At 37.1% G+C, this 21,851-nt stretch overlaps 3 protein-coding genes across 6 annotated transcripts; 1 reads left to right on the top strand and 2 right to left on the bottom strand.

Annotated features, from left to right (window-relative positions):
* Window positions 1–3,911: 3,911 nt before the first annotated feature.
* On the bottom strand, window positions 3,912–6,194 carry LOC143610577 (serine/threonine-protein kinase Aurora-2-like). The gene is made up of 9 exons (XM_077085019.1): window positions 6,136–6,194; window positions 5,769–5,882; window positions 5,081–5,227; window positions 4,907–5,002; window positions 4,728–4,823; window positions 4,560–4,656; window positions 4,349–4,466; window positions 4,181–4,253; window positions 3,912–4,096 (listed from the first exon to the last, which is right to left on the bottom strand). Exons 1-9 carry the CDS (start codon window positions 6,172–6,174, stop codon window positions 3,995–3,997), a joined length of 882 nt encoding a protein of 293 aa, XP_076941134.1. The 5' UTR covers window positions 6,175–6,194; the 3' UTR covers window positions 3,912–3,994.
* A 1,244-nt stretch (window positions 6,195–7,438) lies between these two features.
* LOC143610582 (glutamyl-tRNA(Gln) amidotransferase subunit C, chloroplastic/mitochondrial-like) lies at window positions 7,439–8,787 on the top strand. 4 transcript variants are annotated; one of them, XM_077085024.1, is made up of 6 exons: window positions 7,439–7,748; window positions 7,892–7,932; window positions 8,085–8,140; window positions 8,237–8,288; window positions 8,381–8,465; window positions 8,631–8,787. In XM_077085024.1, exons 1-5 carry the CDS (start codon window positions 7,530–7,532, stop codon window positions 8,454–8,456), a joined length of 444 nt encoding a protein of 147 aa, XP_076941139.1. In that variant the 5' UTR covers window positions 7,439–7,529; the 3' UTR covers window positions 8,457–8,465; window positions 8,631–8,787. The 4 variants fall into 4 exon arrangements, with proteins under 4 accessions (XP_076941139.1, XP_076941141.1, XP_076941140.1 ...); XM_077085026.1 differs by having other exon boundaries at window positions 8,381–8,460; XM_077085025.1 differs by lacking the exon at window positions 8,631–8,787 and adding an exon at window positions 8,540–8,598 and having other exon boundaries at window positions 8,381–8,460.
* A 641-nt stretch (window positions 8,788–9,428) lies between these two features.
* LOC143610581 (uncharacterized) lies at window positions 9,429–14,039 on the bottom strand. The gene is made up of 10 exons (XM_077085021.1): window positions 13,888–14,039; window positions 11,406–11,554; window positions 11,192–11,323; window positions 11,051–11,101; window positions 10,853–10,949; window positions 10,707–10,753; window positions 10,403–10,619; window positions 10,198–10,327; window positions 9,665–9,707; window positions 9,429–9,581 (listed from the first exon to the last, which is right to left on the bottom strand). The coding sequence occupies exons 1-10, from the start codon at window positions 13,940–13,942 to the stop codon at window positions 9,504–9,506; spliced, it is 999 nt and encodes a 332-aa protein (XP_076941136.1). The 5' UTR covers window positions 13,943–14,039; the 3' UTR covers window positions 9,429–9,503.
* Window positions 14,040–21,851: the final 7,812 nt, after the last annotated feature.

Below are 21,851 nucleotides of genomic sequence, written 5' to 3' on the forward strand. Positions count from 1 at the left end.
CTGTTGGGGGAACTGATGTAAGAGCTTTCATTCGGGGGCATGCCAACCTAGAACCCCAAGGTTTCATATACAGGTGTACCAGCAGCCCGCCAGTAAGGAATAATGAGTTTAATCATCGAAAGTTTAGGCATGGGGCAAAGTAAAGGCAATGTGAACACTTGCACGTGCTTAGTTTTTCCTATGTGGAATTAATTTAGTCACCAAGCAAAGATACCTTAACCGAGAAAGCCATCAACGTGCATGTGTGACGGTCACGTATTTGCTCCAACAAAGCCACCATTTTTTACTTCTATACAAATCTTATTTCTCGGACTAACCTTTCTAGCATAATTAGCCCGAGTTTTGACCTATATATTTTTGTTTTTCATTATCAATAAACCTATATTATCGTTTGTGGTTTAGTTATTTAGGGATGGGTTCGGGATGATACTGGTACCGACCGCTACCATTCCTGAAAATACCGATCACGAAAATTTGAAATATTTGGTACCGGTATCGGTACCGAACCAAACTATAGCGATACCGAAACTAAAAAGTTGTTACCGATAATACCAAATTGGTACCAAATTCTCGATACAAGTAATGAAAACACTCATCCCTATACTATTATCACAATATTACAATTCGAATCATCTAACTCTACAGAAAAAAAATCCTTTTAATAATTTAGTTTTTGTTTAAATCAGTTAATTTGACTGAAAAAGTAATTCGGATACATTTATGTTTCATTTAAGTATTTAGTTAACATGTTTATTACTTGAACAATTTTTTTCTTGCTACTTTAGTTGCCTACTAGCCTGTAATTCTTTTATTTAACAACACATGCTCTAATTCTATTAGTTACCGTTAAATATCACCAAATCTGCATATATACTAGCTATATGATTCGAACTTTTCATCCTTACAGATTAAAGAAACACACCATTACCATCACTATTTCTTCAGGGAGACCAATAGCCTATAAAAATACTCATCGATCTGTAATGTTCAAGAAACAAATTTTCATTTAAGTTGTATATGAACGTTTGTTAAGATGTATATACCTATGTTTTATCGTTTGCGCAACTTTGGTATTAGTATCACTAATTTTTAAAAGTGATAAATTTCAGTTAGTATAAATATGATTTGTTTGGCGATTCTATATTGTTGTGTGTTATTGGTGTAGCTAGGTAACTTGTAAGTCTAGCTAGGCTTTAACTAGCTCTTTGCATAGCCCGTTTTAATAAAATTTCATTAAATTAAAAAAAAATGATGGATTTGGATTATGCGTTATCGGTAATGTGGCAAATTGATAAAATAAAACTAGGAGGCTTAATAGTTAATATATATATTATGCATCCAAATCCAAATTAAATGAAGGTACGTGCATGGGTCAGTGTGTGTGCGATTGGGTCGGCCATCTACGCACATATATACATAAAGGCTCTAGGGATGCACCCATGCATTAGATCCTATATCTAGCCATCACCACTTTGGTGGGATGGTAAAGGCTTTGGCCTTTTGGTGAGAGGTCCAGGGTTCGATTCCTGGCATTGGCGGTATAATGTAAATAGTAGGAGGAAAGCTTGAATGTTCAAAAAAAAAAAAAAAAAAAAAAAAAAAAAAGATCCTATATCTAGATCAATTGCTTTCACTTTGAACCACTAACTTTATTTCTTAATTTTAACAAGCCTATCAAACCACGAGTTTACTTATTTATTTATTTTTTAAATTATATAAACTGCCAATGACAACAAAATCTGTGTACAAATCGTTTATTACACCTTTTCAAATAGTTTTGTTGTGTATTTATTGAAATATAGTATTGGGTTTTAGACTTTTAGTGTCGAGCTTTGATGAGGAACTTGATAGGGGTGAATAGGACTGAAAGAATACAGCTTCAAACAGGCGTAGCATGGGCTACATGCTGAATTAAGGGACTCATTAACATTCAACAGAAAGGTCTTGATGAGTCGGACCTTGTGACGAACACCGTAGGCAGTTTGGCCTAGCTGTCAGCCCAAAATTCATCATATAGGTCTTCGATTCCCAAAAAGACTTTTCATGCAAGATTCGTAGCATTCAAAACCTTTCGAAAATAAGCTGACATACATGTTTTCTAGTTGCCACCTGTAATTTTGGTTATCATTTACCATGTTGTTTGCCGTTTATTTTGAATTTTTGACATACCTGCCATAATTAAGAAATCCATGTACAAAGGGACCTATTTTAATGTTTTAATCATTCATAAATTTAATCAAAAACCATTTCTTCTTGAGAATTCGTTCTCTGCTTATTTAGCGCGTCCGCTCTACATCCTTGGCTTTCCTTGCTTATTTAGCGTGTCCGCTCTACATCCATGGCTTACCTTGCACGGTCGACCGAGAAGGAATTTCTAAAGTGTGATGCTTACTCTATTGGTCCTAAGCATTGCCCATTACACATGTACATCAGAATCTATTCATGGTTAACATCTCATTTGATTATTGATCAAGCAAGTATCTTTATTAATAATTTATATTCATAACTATTCTGAGCAGTTTCATTTTTTTAAAGTTGTAAATTTATTTGAAGTAATTGAAGATTTAAAGCATAGAATATGTTAATTAAACTTACAAATTGGTTTATCGTATTCTAATAATCCATATTGAATGGTATTGGACTATTGGCTGATAATAATCCATATCCATTTTATCGCCACTATCGGTCTCAAATTTAAAACCTTGCCCTCAAATGGTCCCCGTTAAAAAGACTTAACGGCGTTATATTTTTTTCCCGAATTTCAAACTAATGTTTTAGGGCTTTTGATCGAAGGAAGATACGGGTTGATTGATGTAAAACTTAGCGCAAAACGATGATCCAAACAACTTGATTTGTGTTAATTGTAAGTTCAAACACCCGAATTGAAGCATTGTTTCGTCATTTTGGAGCACCATTTCGAAGGAAGTTTTACATCCTCGGCTCGTTCATCCTTGCGATCAAAAGCCCTAATACATTAGTTTGAAATTCAGAAAAAAAAAAAAAAACTAACGCCATTAAGTCTTTTTTAACGGTGGACGGTGGACCATTGGGGGAATTTTTTTTTAATTTGGGACCGCCAGTGGCGATAAAATGAATATGAATTATTATCGACCAATACGATTCAATAGGGATAATTAAAATCCAATAAGCATTTCAATACTTTCGATTATATTTGGAAGACTAGAAACGACAAACTCTTTGAAGGCAAAGAGGTGGAGATCGAAGGAATAATAGTGATGTAAAGTCTGAGTTTTCTTTGGCTCAAAAATAGATCAAAGCGTAAGGCGTTATTTTGGTCCAATTGTGTTAATTTTATTTTGATGTAGTGTTGTTAGTCTCTCTCCGGGTTGTATAAGTTACAATTCGAAAAAAAGATACAAGTTACAACTCCCTCCGTTCTATTTTAATTGTGTAGTATAACAACGAAGAATCATTTGAAGGTCTTTATTAAAGTACACTCTTAAAATAAACTGTTTGAATGATTAATCTTGAATATTAATAAAGTTAAGAGAGAGTTAAGTGACAGAAGAGAGAGAGTCAAATAGTCTCATCTCCATGTACGTTTGATAAGTTCGTGAAGTTCGTTTGTATATATGAAAAGAGTCGAGAGTTGTCAGCCCAATATCTCGTGTTCGTTTGTTTGACAAGTTCGTTTGATATAATTGTTTGATCCGTCTTCCGTCTGGGCCAACACTGTTTGTTAGATGGAATCATTGAATTGTCCTTTGGACCACCAGCAAACATATCTAGACCAGACGAGCAGCGTTCTTATCTTATTCTATGTTTACTCGCACGTGGTTTCCTGATTTTCCCGGTAACAAACATGACAATATTATTGACTTCAACATATTCTTGTTATGGTTAAAACTTAAAAGAGACACAGCAAACGATTCTTGTTAAGAAAACATATCATTCGTACTCGCGTTCACTTCTAGGAAATCATGTTAATTAGTAAAGGAAAATGAATAATAATGAACATGGTGAGGATTAACGGTTAACCCCTGTAGACTCCTGATGGATCAGCATTCTGAATTATCCATGGATGCTCAAGAAGCTTGTGTAAAGGCAATCTCTTTGAAGTTTCTCTGACAAGCATCTGCGTTTTTTAATAAAAACTTGTAAATATTATTATATATAAAAATCAAATTTTAACCAGGCACGATAGTGTGATGTGATAAACCTGGCTGATTAGATCCTTGGCAGCTGAGGAGACTACCGGTTTTGAAGGGAACTTCAAATCTACTAGCAAAATCCTGCACAGTTGTATCAAAAGTGTTCAGGAATTTGAATATTTAGTTATGTACTCATTCTTGATTATGTTCAACGGGTCTTAAACCAATAGCTTTACCTTCTATATGTGTCGGAGTGTTCTTTTGCTTCAAACGGAGGAATACCATAGAGAAACTCATAGCACAGAATACCAAGACTCCATATATCTACACTTGCATCATGCTCAGCACTCTCCACTGTGGTTCATTTAGTAAATTAAAATATATATAAGAAGAAAAACTAAAGTAAGAGTTTTGAGTAATAAGTTATTTCATTAAAGTTAAATTTACCCATTTCAGGTGGGAGATAGTCAAGTGTACCACACATGGTCTGCCTTCGACTAAACGTGTGCACAGACCAACCAAAATCAGCAATCTTTAAGTCACCCTGAAAGAGATAACAAGTACACATCATGCTTATGCCAGGTCATTAACCAAACACAAAATAAACATGGTTACCTGTGAACCAATTAACAGATTCTCTGGTTTTATATCTCTATGAATAACATGCTTCCCATGACAATAGATAAGAGCACGCGCTAATGAAGCAACATACTATCCGCAAAATAGATCAATATTAGTTGAGTTCATCTCAAATCATATAAATTGAAAAGGTAATAAGAATATGAAAGGCTTACGGTAGCAGCACGTCGCTCACTAAAGTGTTTGCACCTTTGAAGCTCTTTGTAGAGTTCTCCTTTGGCAGCATATTCCAAAATCAGGTAGACTCTTTTCTGCTTAAATTGTTTTATGTTTTAAAAAGTATATTTGCTGTTGATATAATAAACAATGAAACAGTAGAAAGAATATACCTGATCATAGAAGTAACCATAGAGTCGTAGGATATTTGGGTGTCTAAGATGGCTTTGTATTTCCACTTCCCGGCGAAGTTGGTGCTCCACCTGAGATTGTTTGAGCTGGCTTTTGAAGAGCACCTTTAGTGCTACAATATGGTTGCTCTGATTCAGAAAACATAAATGTTATTCATAAACTGATGTGGTTTAGTAGAGGTGTAAAAGGAGTGACAGTGGAATTGTATACATATATAATGTACCATTTATAACCAAGGGTAAGGTTAACGTACAAATGAAATTAGCGTGCTAAAGGTGAGAATCAAGTAGAGTAATTATATACACAAGTAGAGTAATTATGTGATTACAGAACAGACATGTTGAAACATTAATTTCATTTGTATTTTATCCAAACCCTATAACCAATTATGCAGATCTAGTCATCATAAAAAAGTTGAAACATTAAGTCAGATAGATTTATAATGTAGCTAAAACTAATGGTACAAAAGGATCAAAAGTATTAGAAAGCGAAAGATCTAGAATCTAAACAATCCATGGTTAACATGATATAAAACTACTTATCACCATTCTTTTAGGTAGAAATGTTACACATTATCTCTTATAAATACACAATTTTCCATAAGGAAGATGAGTGACCACAGTATACATTTCCTTAAAAGTTATATATATACAATATATGTATACTAACCTTCTTTTCCTTAGCAATATAAACATGACCAAATTTGCCCCTTCCAAGTGGCTTCCCAATGTCAAAGTCATTAAGTGTCCACCTCTTCTTTTCTGCTGCTGCATCTGTAGAAGCCTGCTGAAATGAAACACAATAATACTTTGAATAGTTGCAGCTGAAATAAAACACATATCTATCTAAAAACAGAGAGAAGCAATGGCGCATAATTAATTACAAGCCCTAGAAACGTATAATACATGATTCAGACGGAATTAATCCTAAAACTAAACCCTAACACAAATTAGAAGCCCTAGATACGTATAAAAACCTTGGTTTTTTGAATTCAAATCCAGCAATAATTAGCATACAAATCGAATCGATTAAATACCTTTGATACAACCTGCGTTGTTTCCATTGCGATTGCCATCGAAGGATTCTAGAGAAAGAGAGAATGAACGCAAGCAAACGAAGAATGTTTGAATGAAGAAGAAGAAAGAGAATTGAATGAATGATAACGGTCAAATTATTGGAGGAGCGTCATTTGAAATTATTAAAATATACGACCCCCTCAACTTTTACAATCTCCCTTTAGATATATATATGATTAGGGGTGTTTCATTTTCGGTTTGGTTGGTTTTTGGGTTAAACCATTACTAAATTTTTTATTATTGGAAACTGAAAAAAAACCGTTTAAATTCAAAACTGAACTGTTATTAACGGTTTGTTTCTGGTTTAGTTTTATGGTTTTGATTCATTGCATTTTAGTACAAGTTATTCATAATAAAAAATGAAACATATAAATGCTAAGAGTAATCATTGTCCAAAAGTTCATAATATGATTACAAAGAAAATGTGTAGTGAATTGGATCTGCTAATTCGGTTGAGATTGTTACAAAAGAAATGTTGCTTGTAAAAAAAATAGATTATAGATAAATAAATAAGCCTAATGTACATATAAATTCATATATGTATAGGAAACATCTAAACGGTTAAAATATAGTGTAAACTCTTATGGTCCGATCCGGTTTAATACGACTGGTTTCCGGCATAAATCGTAAACCAAACCGTTTACAACGGTATTCTTGAAACTGACCGATCAAAAGTTAATAACAAAAACCGACCATGAAATCAAACCGACGACCAGTTAGGTCGGTTTCACAGTTTCAAACTAAACCGTGAACACCCCTAACATGATGATTAGTCCATGATATATAGATTAGGTAAAATAATAATCTATGTATTTTTGCAGGTGGTAGGGTCAGGTGAGGGTTTTGGATGTAAATAATAATGGTAGTGATATGATAATATTTTTTAAATGTTTATAAGATTCTTTATTGAGTGAGTTTTGAGTATTTTTTTTTTAAAATATATATATTTTTATGACTTGACTTGAAGGTTTTTTATTATTATTATTATTTTTTATTTTATACCTCTTTGTTGTGGATGGTAAATAAAGGTTAAAAAAACTATATATTTAAAGCAGTTTTTATTAAAAAAAAAATATGACAAAAGAAAAACGGGTCTAAAATCGCCCCAAAACAAAACCCTTAAACCATTTACCCGAATTCATCTTGATTCATTTAGTCACATCTCTTGCCATCCGCTCGTTATCGTCATCAAATATCTTTTTAATTTACAGGTATACTTTTCTTCTATTTGATTGTTTTATTTACAGTTAGGGTTTAAATAGATACTATCTTGAGGTTTTAGTTACAAAATTCATACATTAGTTTGAAGTATTGAATTCTCTTTAAATCCAGATTGTAGGGAATAATAATAATAATGGGAAGCAGAGCATTACTTGTACTATCCCCAGCATTTAAATCTGATCATGTTTTACTCAATCACTTCACAAAATATGGATTTCGTCATCGAACCTTTAGACAGACTGAGAGGACGCGTAGGGTCGGAGTCCGGGAGTATGCGGTTCATTCCAGTTTGGAGAGACCTGATGTGGCCTGTTTAGCAGAAACAGCTCGTATCTCTCTTACTCCGCAGGAGGTAACCACTCGATTATTCACACGGTTAAAAACAGTGTTGTAGAACTCGCTAGTCGGGCAGTGGGGTACCCGTTTTTTTCCGACTTTTACAACGCTGAGATTGAATGATAAATTGACTGTATAATTTGGTCTTGATGCGTATAGGCTGAAGAGTTTGCCCCCAAAATTCAGCAAGTGGTAGACTGGTAATCCTCTTTTACTACATATATTTTTTACTTGATAATATTTGTTTCGAACGAGCTAATTGAAGTTTTGATTATGTTATATGTTAATCCACCATATTGTAAGTGAATCAAGATTAATGAGTTTTAATTGCATGACTTAACACGCGGAACAGGTTTGGGCAGCTTCAAGTTGTGGATCTTCAAAGTGTTGAGCCGGCTATACGCCCAGGTGTGTGGACTTTTAACGTGTGTTGTATATCTTGTGCTTTCTGTTAAATATATGTGCAGACAAGGTATTATGTTTGGGATGACTTTCTTGTTATAGATACCGAAGCAGGAAGCTTTCGAGAGGATAATCCTGAAACATTTGATAACAGGTACTATGCTTTTTATTTTTCGCTTGTTTTTAACGTGTGCGATGGGTTATGTTTGTACACATTCTGAAAATATTGCAATGGTTTGGTGACAGGGAGGCCATAATAGCTGCTATTCCAAGTTATGAAGAGCCATACATCAAAGTTCCAAAAGTCTTGAACAAGGATTAACACAGTAAGGTTAGCATTTCATTTGAATGAAGTATTTAGTTTTTCTTTAACCTTATTATTTGACCATTTTTGACATTATTCAGGTTTCTTGGTGATTGCTCGCTTCTCTCTCATGTGAAACTTATCTATTCATATGGTATACCATTATTTGACGTTTTCTTTTTTCCTTGTTAGGCTTTGTTGTTTTAGAGTGTTGAAACTAGTGGTTATTTTACGCATTTGAGGATTAGTTTTGGTGCATAATCGTATCCAATTCTCGTTGATGAATGAACGTCTAAACCATTGTTGATCAATTAATGTATTGATTCAAAATTTTCAAGCATGCTTTTTCATTTGCAGACTGTAGTCTACTTTTGTATCAAGAATTAATCAATTTCATAGTTAACAATTTAAGGTATCTTTGTTCATAGAATTTAGTTGTAATCAATAAAAAGACATATTTGGTTGGAAAATGAAAATGAATCTTGTCTTGTAAAAAATTCAACTTTTCTTATACATAGTAACCAAAGAATTTAAATCACTCCCTCACAACTATTGTCACCACCATCACCATCAACATCAACACTGTTTCATTTTAATTTCTTTAAGAAGTTTATAAATGAAACATGATTGTTTATTTGTTTTAATAGTGTCATATACTTATTTCTAAATGTTTACAACCTTTTAACCTGTTTTATTAAAATAATTAAATTATTACAGTGATAAATAGTTTCTTGGCATTACTCGTTTATAAACAATCGACAAAATCCTGCTTTATTAAAGCTATCAACCGGAACTGTGTAGCTCACTTCCATGCATCATAGCTCAATCGATCACAACCCATATATTCGATTAACATGTCTGGCCGGCGAACCCAACAACACCAGCCAATGTGTGGGCGCACAAACAACCATTTCTATTAACAAGAAAAAAAATAAAAAAAAATCCACATGCAAGAAACACAATAGTATTAGATATGAAACATCCCACATATCTTAAAAACTAAAGGTAGCCATCTTCCTTTTCTCAGTTGGCTTATTACACAATATGTTGAACATATGCATTTTACTAATACACGTCCAGCATTGTTCCCCTTAATATCGCTTCAGCTTTCCTCACTTCCTTCACTGGCCCGATTACAAAAACCTATACAAACAAAATTGTAAGTCTCGGATCGGCTTGACTTCATAACAAGAATGTACGCACGATGTAATGCAATATTTACTAACCTTGTCTGGTGGTCCCTTGTCACCTCCAATGAATATTTCAGCACTGTCAATACAACAAACTCATTATAATTATAAATAATACAAAATAATATACATCTAAAAAATAAAACTAATTGTGCCCTGCTTGCGGTGCGCGCATATAATGTATATATGTGTGAACCCTCGGGTGGGCAAAAGTAAAATTGCACTAATTTTGACGTTATTTTACTAATTTTGTGAAAATAACGTTAAAAGTGATGGAAGGTTAATCAGGCATCATGTGGTGGCGTTGATAGCCGAAAGACAAGGGTACATGCACCAATCAGCCGGCGTCCCGATGATTGAGTGCTATGTGCCTTATGTAATATGTCCAAGGCTTGATGCAAAACTACTATTGAGCCGGGGGTCTCACCGGAAGCAGCCTCTCTATCCCCATGGGGTAGAGGTAAGGCTGTCTACATCTTACCCTCCTCAGACCCTACCATAGCTTTGCTATTGGTGGGATATACTGAGTACGATGATGATGATGATGATGAAAAAATAAAACTAATTACTTGCAAGACTCCTTAATAGCCATAATGGAAGCTCCTTTTCTTCCAATAACGCGGCCCATCTTCCCTGGTGGAACATCAACGACCGCTAGTATCTCTTCCTCGGGAGCCTTATTATCTGTAAAAATCTCCTCTGCAACAAACCATTTAATTAGAAACATACAAAAAAGATAACAGAAAAATATATAAATCAATAAAAAGAACTAACCGGGAATTGGAGGGAGAGGTGGCCAGTCAGCATAATTATTATCACTAATGCAGAAGCAACGACAATATAAAGCACTGCGAACCGCAAGATACCACAATGATTTTTGGTTCATTTTTACCACCATTTTGTTATATATATACAGAAGAAAACGAACATCGTCTGTAGCTGCACGCACCATCAGTTCAGACAATGGCCTATATTTCCAGAAATTTGGGTCCTGGAACATTGTCAGATTATAAGTATAATATTATTTCCCGAGTCCTATTTTGTAACAAACTGGACATTGATTTACATGTGCACGAACCTGCCTGAGAAGAACTCTAACTTCTTGCTTCTCAAGATAAGATATACCTGTTTCCAAAGCCAAAATGTGAGGATGCAAGTAACATAATAGATTTAAAATGTTATAAAATCAAGGAAAGAAAATTAAAAAAAGGGGTCGATAAGTACCGCAGTAACGCGGGTCAGCAAGAAGACCAACAAATGATATGTAGTCATCTGGTACTTTTGTCACGCCTTCTTGCTCCTCAATCAAAGTGTACGCAATCTGTGCAACAAATAAATAAATAAATAAATATTATAACAATAATGATACTAATAAAAAAATAAATTATAAACAATATTGATGTGTGACGCAGTGAGACTCACTTGGGTATCAAATACATTGTTTAACTTAATGTTGAATTGAAAATACAATGCCTACAAAACAGACGTAAATAGAGGACGTTAGACAAACAACATTATTTAAAAAAATGAAAATGTCGTAGCAGAATTAAATAAATCAAAGACCTCACTATCGCGTTTACAGTCATGAATTACTTTCAAGACATTACTAGATTCAAGAGCAGGCTTACACGCTTCCACAATTGTTCTTCCGCCATCTATTGCATCAACTAAGTATATAGCATCTGGAAAAGCTAACTGAATACCAAAAATACAGTTTATTGAGAATATACACTAATAATAATAATACTACAAATTTCCAAAAATTCAACAAATTTACCTGCATGATACATAAAGTTCCATTGCGGCAAAGGTCAACACCTTCACAGTCAAAACCAATCACCAATTTCTTATCAGAGGTCGGTTTCAAAAATTCAGGTGGAAGTTGACTTGCATGAGTAACAATGTGGACCGGAACTCCTTCACCACCTGAAAATAACTTCTAGTATATATATAAAAGTATAAAATAAAACTAAAAATCCCAAAAGGACTTAGCAGAACAACTTGTTACCCGTTTGCCTTCTTTTTCAAAATAAACACTACTCTTTAATAAAAGAAAGTGGTTATATTTTGAAAAACAAAATGTAATAAAACTGATTTTTACCAAAAATCATAACTATATAGAAAAATTACAGAATTAATCAAGTTTGACCAATTTTTTTTCAAAAATACACTGAAATTTAGCCTCCAACCCCAATAGATATTTAAATTTAGCCAATTAAAATTCTCCACCTACCCCAATACGGTTAAAAACAAGGAAGGTAGAATTAAGCCTTAGCCGTCACTCTTTAGACTTTGAAAATCATGAAAAGGGACTTCGGACCAGTTAGAAACTTCCACGTGTCTATAGCTGGCTAAATTTAGCCTACAACTCTTAGCCGCCTCGTTGTAGGCTACATCGAGGCGACTAAAACTTGTAGGCTAAATTTAGCCAGCTTTGGACATGTGGCAGCATCTAATTGGTCCGAGGTCACTTTTTAGGATTTTTAGTGCTGAAAAAGCTGCGCCTAAGTCTTTAGCCGTCTTGGGGTACATGGCGAAACCTGACTGGCTCAATTTGAATGTCTGTTAGGGTTGGATGCTAAATTTCAGTGTCTATTTTTTGAACAAATTTAGTCATCCTTGATTATTTATGTAATTTCCCCTTAACTATATACCAGTACAAAAGTAGCTATGAAAATTAAACTATATTACAGTACACTTAGTGTGACAGTCTTTGACAATCCATATCAGTCACTCTGACATAATAACTGTTTTAACTTGCAATAACTGTTTTCAAAAGTAGATGTTTGATTTGACTATCACTTATAAGACTGAGGGGTGTGGGGGCTTCAACGGGGGCGCTAGAGCCCCTCCGCTCGCGCCCCCAGGCGCTAACATCACACCACCAGGGGCGCTAGCGGGAGGATAGAGGCAGGCGTGAGCTGGTTAGCGGGAGAAGAGAGAGAGAAAGTTACCTAGATTTTAGCAAAAAGAGCCGTTGGGCTCATATTAAATTAAAAAAAATATATTTTCTTAAACTTTTAATATATATCTTTATAAAATATACTCCATTTCACAATTATACACCTTTCCTCCTAAAATCCTCTCAAAATTAACACAAAAAAAATGTCGTGGTACTCGTCTGATTCCGACTCCTCCGAAGAGGATGATTTGCTTCTTCATGTAGGGGGAGTTTTGACCGCAACCGTGGTGGATCTTTTGCAAAATCAAGCCCAGCAACCTCGAGTCCCGAGAGTTAGAGCACCACCTCGTGATCGTGATCGATCGGGTGCTAACGATACTTTGATTAGGCATTATTTTAGCCCTCAACCGGTATACGAGGAGTCGGATTTTCGAACTCGTTTCCGAATGAGCAGACAATTGTTCATGCGTATAGCAAGTGATTTAGAGACACGGTATCCCTTTTTTCAACAAAGGGAGGATGCTAGGGGTCTCCCCGGTTTTACCTCTCTTCAAAAATGCATGGCTGCTATCCTACACAACATGACGTTAGAAGACGAGGGCAAAGCTATCTGCCAAAACTACCAAGGTGACATTCCGCCACAACCGTCCACAATCAGTGATCAACAAAGACTTCATAACATAGCAAATATCAAGAGCCGTGAGACACACGGGAATCTTCGACATGAGTTGGTTGAACATTTGTGGGCGATGCGACCCGATGATCTTGTATTAGATTAGTGTTATTATTAAGTATTATTGTTTGTTTAATTTTTAGTATGTTTTTTTTTGTAATTTGAATTTTAGATATTAATGTGTTTTTTTATTAATGTGTGTTTTTTTAATATTTTATGTGTTTTTTTAATAATATGTTGTTTGAATATATTAATAAAAAAAATTAAAAAAAAATTTCGCTGGAGCCCCTGCTGGAGCCCCTCCACACCAGGGGCCAGGGGCTCCAACACCCCCTTATCCAGTTTTTCTTATCCACTTTCTCTCTCTGCCACACGTCATAATATTATTGGTTCTTGGCTCTGCTGGAGCCCCCACTCACCCCTTAGTCTAAGAACCCTAAAAGCAGCACCAAAAATTCGCCCCAAATAACTAATTTTCCCAAATCAAGAAAACACAAAAAACTAAAGAAACAAATTCAATTAAAGTGATTTCAAAAGTGGGTATTTACAATCTATGAAATACTTACAAAACCCATTAATAAAGTCGAAAATTGGCAGGATCAAATTGTGTAAACAGTTATAAAACCCTAAATCAAAAGGGGGTTGATAATAATAATAATAATAATAATAATAATAATAATATACCAGGTGGGTCAGAAGGAAGTGGGATAGTGGTCAGATGGTGAGAGGGAGAGGCCATGGCGATGATGATGGAACCATCCAATCCAAGCAGCAGATCAAGAAAGAAATTATTAGAATGTAACGCCTCCGATCTTTACTGCCAGATAGATATACGCCGGATTTGATTTTGTTTTCTCATTGGGTTGATTTAGACATGCATTATCGACTTGTACGGTACACGTTTGCAGCTAGGGAGAATTCTCAAAATTGGCCATTTGAGAAGAAACAGTCATAAAATAGATTGTCGAAATTCATCTCTGCCGTGACATTTAGTTTTCCGCCGATGATTTCAGCCCCCAATGGAATAATGACACGTGTAAAGATGTTGACCCCCACCCATGAGATTTTAAAGAAAATCCATTTGACCCATGAGATTTCAAAGAAAATCCGTCTGACCCGGAGATTTCAAACCAAAACAGTCTCCTTCGTGAGTTTTTGAAAAAATTAAATTCACCTCATTCCACCATTGATTCGCCACCGCCACTTATCGAAAAACGAAAAAGACGACGGAACCATTGATTCCCCACCACCATCGCCGCCGCCGTCACTTGTTGGAAGACAATGGAGTTGATTCACCATGAAATGGAGGCTAGCACGAAGACAACGGTGGGCGGATATGTTGATGTAGGATGGTGAAGGTAATGGTGCCAGATATGGTGATGCTGGATGGTGAATACGACAGTGTGGGGAGATGGTGAATGCGACGGTGGTTGGAGATAGTGTAAATATTTCAAAGAAGATGGTGCTGGTGGTGAATCAAAGAAATGAGGTGGTGGTGGTAGTGGATCAATGGTGGATAGAGGTGAATTCAAACTTTTTTCCAAATCTCACTGACGATATGGATTTCAAGTAAACAGTTTTAGTATCAAAATTCACGGGTCAGACGGATTATGCTTGAAATCTTACGGGTTAGACGCATTTGGCTTGAAAATCTCATGGTTCAGACGGATTTGGCACGAACACAAACGTCACAACGGAGATGGATTTGGCTTGAAATCTCATGGGTCAATGGATTATTATGGAAATTTTCAAAATTTTTGGCCTAAATTTGGAATCTCCCCCTTCCCTTGACCTATTTTGGGAATTTTCCCCATTTATTTTACATTTAAATGAATAATATAAGGAAATGTATATATTGTGAATTATTATTAGTCATACAATCTTGTGTTATGCACTCGACTTTTGTTGCTACTTATATGAAGTATTAAGAAAGTTGGATGGATTTGATCTTGCAAATACATTCAAGTTTCATTATGTACAATGTACTACTTAGAAACTGATTGCTCAAATAACGCATCATAAAAATCTAAGCCTTCAAATTAAAAACTTGGATTAAGGATAACGATGCATCAACATAGACTTCTCGAATAAATCAAAGGTATTATAATCTATTCAAGTGCTTGCGGGCGAGTGTTCCCTTAACCATTAGCAACTTAAAGTCTTACCTCCCACAAGTTGACTTCCCTAAGGGGCATACATCTTGCTAGTTAGTAACTTAAAGTCTTACCTCTCATGTCCTATATTAAAGTGAGCCTTTTTTTCGCACTTTTTGAGAATGATAGTTTACTTACATGCCCAATTCAAGAAGGTATTAACGAGTTTAAAAGCCACTCGCGGGCAAGCCTCTAGTTCAATACAAAGGAGAAGTTAGCAATCATGGTTAGCCAATTCGTTCTTACTAGTAACAATCTCTCATGTACATAGCTCTTTCTCCCCTGCCACACCATCTCCAATTATCAACCTTACTCGAATGAAACGAACATAGAACCACCATCTCCTTTAGATCAACAACTTCCACAAGAACCTTCGCGGATAATCTAGATTTAGACTAGGCCCAAACCGTTTCTACTGCTCCCAGCCCGTTTGACACCACTCGATCACACACAAGGCAAGTTTTGAATTGTTCTAACTATATAAATCAGGGAACAAGTCTTTTAAGGCGTACCTACCCAGCCACGTGTCTAGCCAAAATTTCGTGGTCTTTTCCAGCCCGACTTTTCTTGCAAACAAACTTGTCAAATCAATGCCCAATGAAGAAAAACAATGCTCGATATTTGAAAATTTCTTCTATGACCCACAAATGGAAGATCTGGCCATCTTACCATCCACATACATCTGGGTCAAATGAATTGCATTGACAACTTTCACCCACAATGAGTCCTTTTCTAGACGCCATCTCGACCACCATTTGGCTAGTAATGCTAGATTCATTAGTTTGAGAAGCTTATGGTTGCCAAGTTATATGGTTCTGACTCTGTTAGTACATTCACGTGGGAAAGTTGGATACCTATAAAATTAAACTGTTTTGTTTGGAGACTACTATTATATAGAAGCCAGGTTGCGGTAAATTTAATTCTTAGAGGCATGATTCGATTAATAATGTTTGTACCTGTTATTTGGAGGCTGAATATTTGGTACCCGCTTTCCTTGACTGTGTTCGAGCTAAATAGGTCTGAAGGGGTGTCTATTAGTGGTGTGGTTGGGACCTGACCGGGTTCGGGACGTTTGATCAGCTTTTAGAGGTACCTTCACATTCGGGTTCTCTCTTGGGTAAAAGGATTTTAACTATAATTATATATTCCACAACTTGGTACATTTGGAAGAGGAGGAATGCAAAGATTTTTAACAATAGGTGTCTCTCGAAGGATGTCGTATTGGAATATATCAAGATTAATTTGTTCAGGTGGATCAACTCGAGATCCTCGCACAAGCAGATTTCTTGGGAGACCTAGAGTGTTGATCCTATTTCTAGTGTTATGGTTTGAGTCCTTTGTAGTGTTAATATGTTTCTTTTTGTTTTTCCTTGTTTGTGAACTCTTTTGTTTGTGAACTCTCTCTGCCATCTAGCTTCTAACCGGAGGCACTTCGTTCTATCTCTTTTATTATATATGCATTGATGTTAAAAAGAAAAAAAACATAGCTCCTGCTCCCGATTTAGGAAGCCACTCGATTGAAAAAGAGAGGTGCTTAAAGAACATTTTCTTTACTCAAACTTCTGTCAAAGCTAGGCTTAAGACTCTCTTTCTAGCCAAGCTAGTGCCCAAAGGCATGTGTGTAACATCTAGAAATTTCCAAAATGATATTAATTAATTAATATCGAGTAAGGAGCGGATCATGGACTTGGATTAATTGAGATGGGTTAAATGAGAATGGGCCTTAGATCCATGGGATTTAAGGGGTATAAATATCCCCCAAAACCCCAAACCACCATCCATTCCATCTTATCCTCTAACACTCCAAAACACACACACCACACACCAACACCGCCGCCGGCTGAGGGAAGAACCAAGCCAGATCCGAGAGAGAGAGCGATTAGTTGTGTAACAAGTTAAACAAGATCCAAACAAGCTCAAAAAGGTATGATTCTTGATCTTTGAAGTTTAAAGATCCAAGCTTTATAGTGTGTAAACAACCGAAAACGATTGGGGAACGTAGTGGGTGATGTTGAACCATAACAAGGGTGTTAAAATCGCCCAAAATGCTGGACAGAAACCAAACAGCGGCTGATCTGGGCAACTTCGCCTGCAACTGGGCAACTTCGCCTTCAAAGCGATAACTTCGCCTTCAAAGCGGCAACTTCGCCTGAGGCCAAGTTCGCCTAATGAATAACTTCGCTTACGGCTAAGTTCGCCTGATGACAACTTCGCCTGAGGCCAAGTTCGCCTAATGGATAACTTCGCTTACGGCTAAGTTCGTCTGATGACAACTTCGCCTAAAGCTAAGTTCGCCTAAGGTTAACTTCGCCTAAAGCTAAGTTCGCCTAAGGTTAACTTCGCCTAAAGCCGAGTTCGATGAGAAAATAAGTTAAAAGCGATAAGTAAAAGTAAGCTAATACTAGGCCACCAGATTAGATCAGGCGAATATTGATACGTGTAACTTATACAGTCAGCCGAGCTCAGTTAAAGAAGGGATTCACAACTACCAGAGGAAGAAGCAGAGTTCAGGTGAGTTTCTAGCCCCATTCCTTGTTATGTTTTCGGGGCTGTGTGCATACTCGATGTGAAGTGTGAATACACTTACCTTAAGTGGTAAGTGTATGCTATAGATGTTATACGAGGTATATATTTTATAATGCTTGTCGGTACGTGAACGATCTTCGGATATTGCACGTATCGCCAAGGATAGTAAATTCCAAGTGGTTGATAGTGTGTAAGAATGTTATGATGTGACTGGTTTATTACGTAAATACCGAACTGATAGGAAGCGTGTTGTAGACAAGTAGAGGTAGAACGTGTTAAAAGTGGCAAGAGTCTAGCAAGGGTGTTAGTGGCATAACGTGAGCGCGTGATAGGGAAAGCCTGTACGTGTCATCGTTATTATGTGTGTATGATTGTTGATGTGACATGCTTATTATGTAAATGATATGAAGCGTGTTGTAGACAAGTAGAGGTAGAACGTGTTAGAAGTGGCAAGAGTCTAGTAAGAGTGTTAGTGGCATAACGATAGTACGTGGTAGGGTAAGCCTATACGTGCCTTCGTTATTAAAGTGGTAAAGTGGCATAACGTTTTACGTTATTAAAGTGGCAAAGTGGCATAACGTTTTACGTTATTAAAGTGGCAAAGTGGCATAACGTTTTACGTTATTAAAGTGGCAAAGTGGCATAACGTTTTACGTTATTTAAGTGGCAAAGTGGCATAACGTTTTACGTTATTAAAGTGGCAAAGTGGCATAACGTAATACGTTATTAAGTGGCAAAGTGGCATAACGTTATACGTTATTAAAGTGGCAACGTGGCAAGGTGGTAGGTGTAAATAAGAGGCTAAGTGGTAAGTTAAGCAGGTTAGATGCGAAAGTGTGAATACACTTACCTTAAGTGGAAAGTGTATAGATGTTATACAAGTAGCTATTATGTAATGCTTGTCGGTACGTGAACGATCTTCGGATATTGCACGTATCGTCAAGGAGAGTGATTGTCAAGTGGTTGTTAGTGTATATGTATTCTATGATGCGACTTGCTTATTATGTAAATATTGTATTGGTATAAAGAGTGCTGTAGACAAGTAGAGGTAGAGTGTGATAGAAGTGGCAGAGTCTAGTAAGAGTGTTAGTGGCATGACGATAGTACGTGGTAGGGTAAGCCTATACGTGACTTCGTTATTAAGGTGGCATCAAGTGGCATAAAGTGGCATAAGTGGCTAAGCTGTAGGGGTAATTAAGAGGCTAAGCTATAGGGGTAATTAAGTGGTTAAACAGTGGCATGTTAGACAGTGGACTATGTGTCTTCGGATACGCATATGATGCATGTAGTGGTTGTATGATAAGTTGCTTGATTAACTAGAACTCACTCAGCGTAGCTGACTTTTAGTATGCACGCAGGTGATCAGACCAAAGAACTAGCATGAGGATGGCACATGGCATGGATTGAACGGCTGGCATCTGAAGAAAGAAGAAAAGATGGTTTAAATATGAAGTTTTGTGTTATGGTATCGAAGAAAAGATTTAATGTTTTGTAACAAATGATTGATGTTTTACATTCCGCGAAAAGTTTTAATAAACTCTGATTTGCAGAACTGTGTTTATGAGTAAATCCGACGCTAAAGTAGGGCTACCGGGTTCGGGGCCTTACAAGTTGGTATCAGAGCAAAGTTCGAGAGATTTAAGCATCCTACATGCTTAGACTCGAACAGAGAGTGGGATTTAAGTAAGAAAGGAAAGAAGATGCCAGTTCAAGAATGCCATGTGTCGTTCAAGCAAGATCAGCAAAGGTAAAGTGTATGATTAAATGATATATGTTAATGAGAAAGAAAAGATACGTGAACGATAAGGATAGAAATAAGTGATTGTTTGATTTGACTAACTGCTTAAGTAGAACCAGCACAAAGAGACTCATAAAGGGAAGTGTATAGGACACGGAAAGCAATGTGATCAGCTAGTCACAGCTGGCCACTGTTATTACCTGTTAGCCTTGCTATCCTTGTACTAAATAGTTCCTTGAGTGATGATGTTTGTGTTTTCCCTTTTTAGAATACTAATGGCTGGAGCGGGAGAATTTGTTGGAACTGGGGGTCGCACTGGACGTCGTGGCAGGCCTCGTCTTGTCCGGCAACCCTCGGTAGAAGAAGCTTCCCACACCGAAGATGAAGGAAGCGCAGCTGGAGGAGACCAGAACAACAACGAAGAGGTTCAACTTAGCCCTGCAGTTCAAGCAGCCATCGTTCAAGCTGTAGTTGCTGCTGTGAAGAACCTGAATCCCGAAGGATCTGCTGGAAGCCGTGAACGAACTGCTGAAGGTGATGGTAGGAAGGATGGGGAAGGAGAAAGAGAGGCCTCGAGTGAGGATAAGTCTGTGAAGGTCGATGACAGGAAAAGAGGCCAAGATGGGTGCAACTATAAGTCCTTCAAAGGATGCGACCCGCCAAAGCCGACTGGGTTGGGAGACGCAATCGCTACTCTCCAATGGATAACCGCTATGGACAAGATTATCCGCAATAGCGAATGCCGTCCCGACCAAGCTGTGGGTTATGCTACTCAGTCATTTGAGGAAGAAGCTATGTATTGGTGGGAAAGTGTGGAGCAGAGAAAGACTAGGGATGAGATCAAGGCGTTGAGATGGGACGATCTGAAAGAGTTGGTGATGAAGAAGTTCTGTGCAGATGCCGAGGTTGAAAGGACGGAGATGAAGTTCCTGAATTTAAAGGCTGGTATGATGACACATCGTGAGTATACTACTGAATTCAACCGACTATCTAGGTTGGTGCCTGATATGGTTGAAACTGAGGTCAAGAGAATCAAATGTTATGTGAGGGGATTGCCACAAAAAGTCCGCATGTTAGTCAGGGCCAACAAACCTGTTACCTTTGAGTCTGCGGTCGAGTTGGCGGAGATGGTCTATGTTGATCTGGCGGCGGATGATGTGGGAGTGGAAGATGAGGAAGAAGGGAAAGGAACTAAAAGAGCTAGGGATGTCGTGGAGCGTGTAGGGAGAAAGACACAGAAGATGGCAGGAAGGGAAGCATGTAAGGTGTGCGGGAAGATACACTTGGGGGAATGCAAGGCTGGTCCAAATCAGTGCTACCGATGTGGGAGGAAGGGGCACATCTCCCGCGAATGCACCGAGGACCAGAAGTGTTACAAGTGTGGTAAGTCAGGTCACATAGCAAGGGAGTGTGGAGAAGCCGTGGCAGTGGGGGAAGGAAGAAGAGACGCGTGAAAGGATGGTCTATTAGCTGCTGAGGAGGTTGCAGGAGAATAAGTGGCATGTTACAGTTGTTTTATGTTTAGTAGTTAAAGAGTGTTTTATGTTACAGTTGAACCTATGTTTGTTTAGCAAGCTTGAATGATTTCTTTTTTATGTTATGAAGTACTTGTGACTTCTTGTGATTTTGTATGAACGACCTATGAATTTATCTTGAATGCGTGTTGGTTATGATAAATAGTTGTGTGAGGGTAAAGCGTCGCCTTAGGAGTTAGCGTTATTATATAAAAAAAGGTTCCTCGGGAAGGTGAGATGAGACTTGGCACATTGAGGGCCTCATGGACAAGCTACCTTAATAGCTAAAACACATGATCACCGCTCAATGACTACAAGTCAGCAGTAAGAAGGATAACTCAGAAAGCAAAGGCGATTCAATAAAGTGTGTAAATATAAGAAGTTTTCCTTTTATAGGGAATAAGTTTGGTTTCGGGGACGAAACCTCTTTAAGGAGGGAAAACTTGTAACATCCCGAAATTTCCAAAATGATATTAATTAATTAATATCGAGTAAGGAGCGGATCATGGACTTGGATTAATTGAGATGGGTTAAATGAGAATGGGCCTTAGGTCCATGGGATTTAAGGGGTATAAATATCCCCCAAAACCCCAAACCACCATCCATTCCATCTTATCCTCTAACACTTCAAAACACACACACCACACACCAACACCGCCGCCGGCTGAGGGAAGAACCGAGCCAGATCCGAGAGAGAGAGCGATTAGTTGTGATAAC

The sequence above is a fragment of the Bidens hawaiensis genome, unplaced genomic scaffold (assembly GCF_021521415.1).
Source record: "Bidens hawaiensis isolate Kalapana, Puna unplaced genomic scaffold, B.hawaiensis_p1.1 tig00027062_1, whole genome shotgun sequence".
Taxonomy (NCBI): Eukaryota; Viridiplantae; Streptophyta; class Magnoliopsida; order Asterales; family Asteraceae; genus Bidens; species Bidens hawaiensis.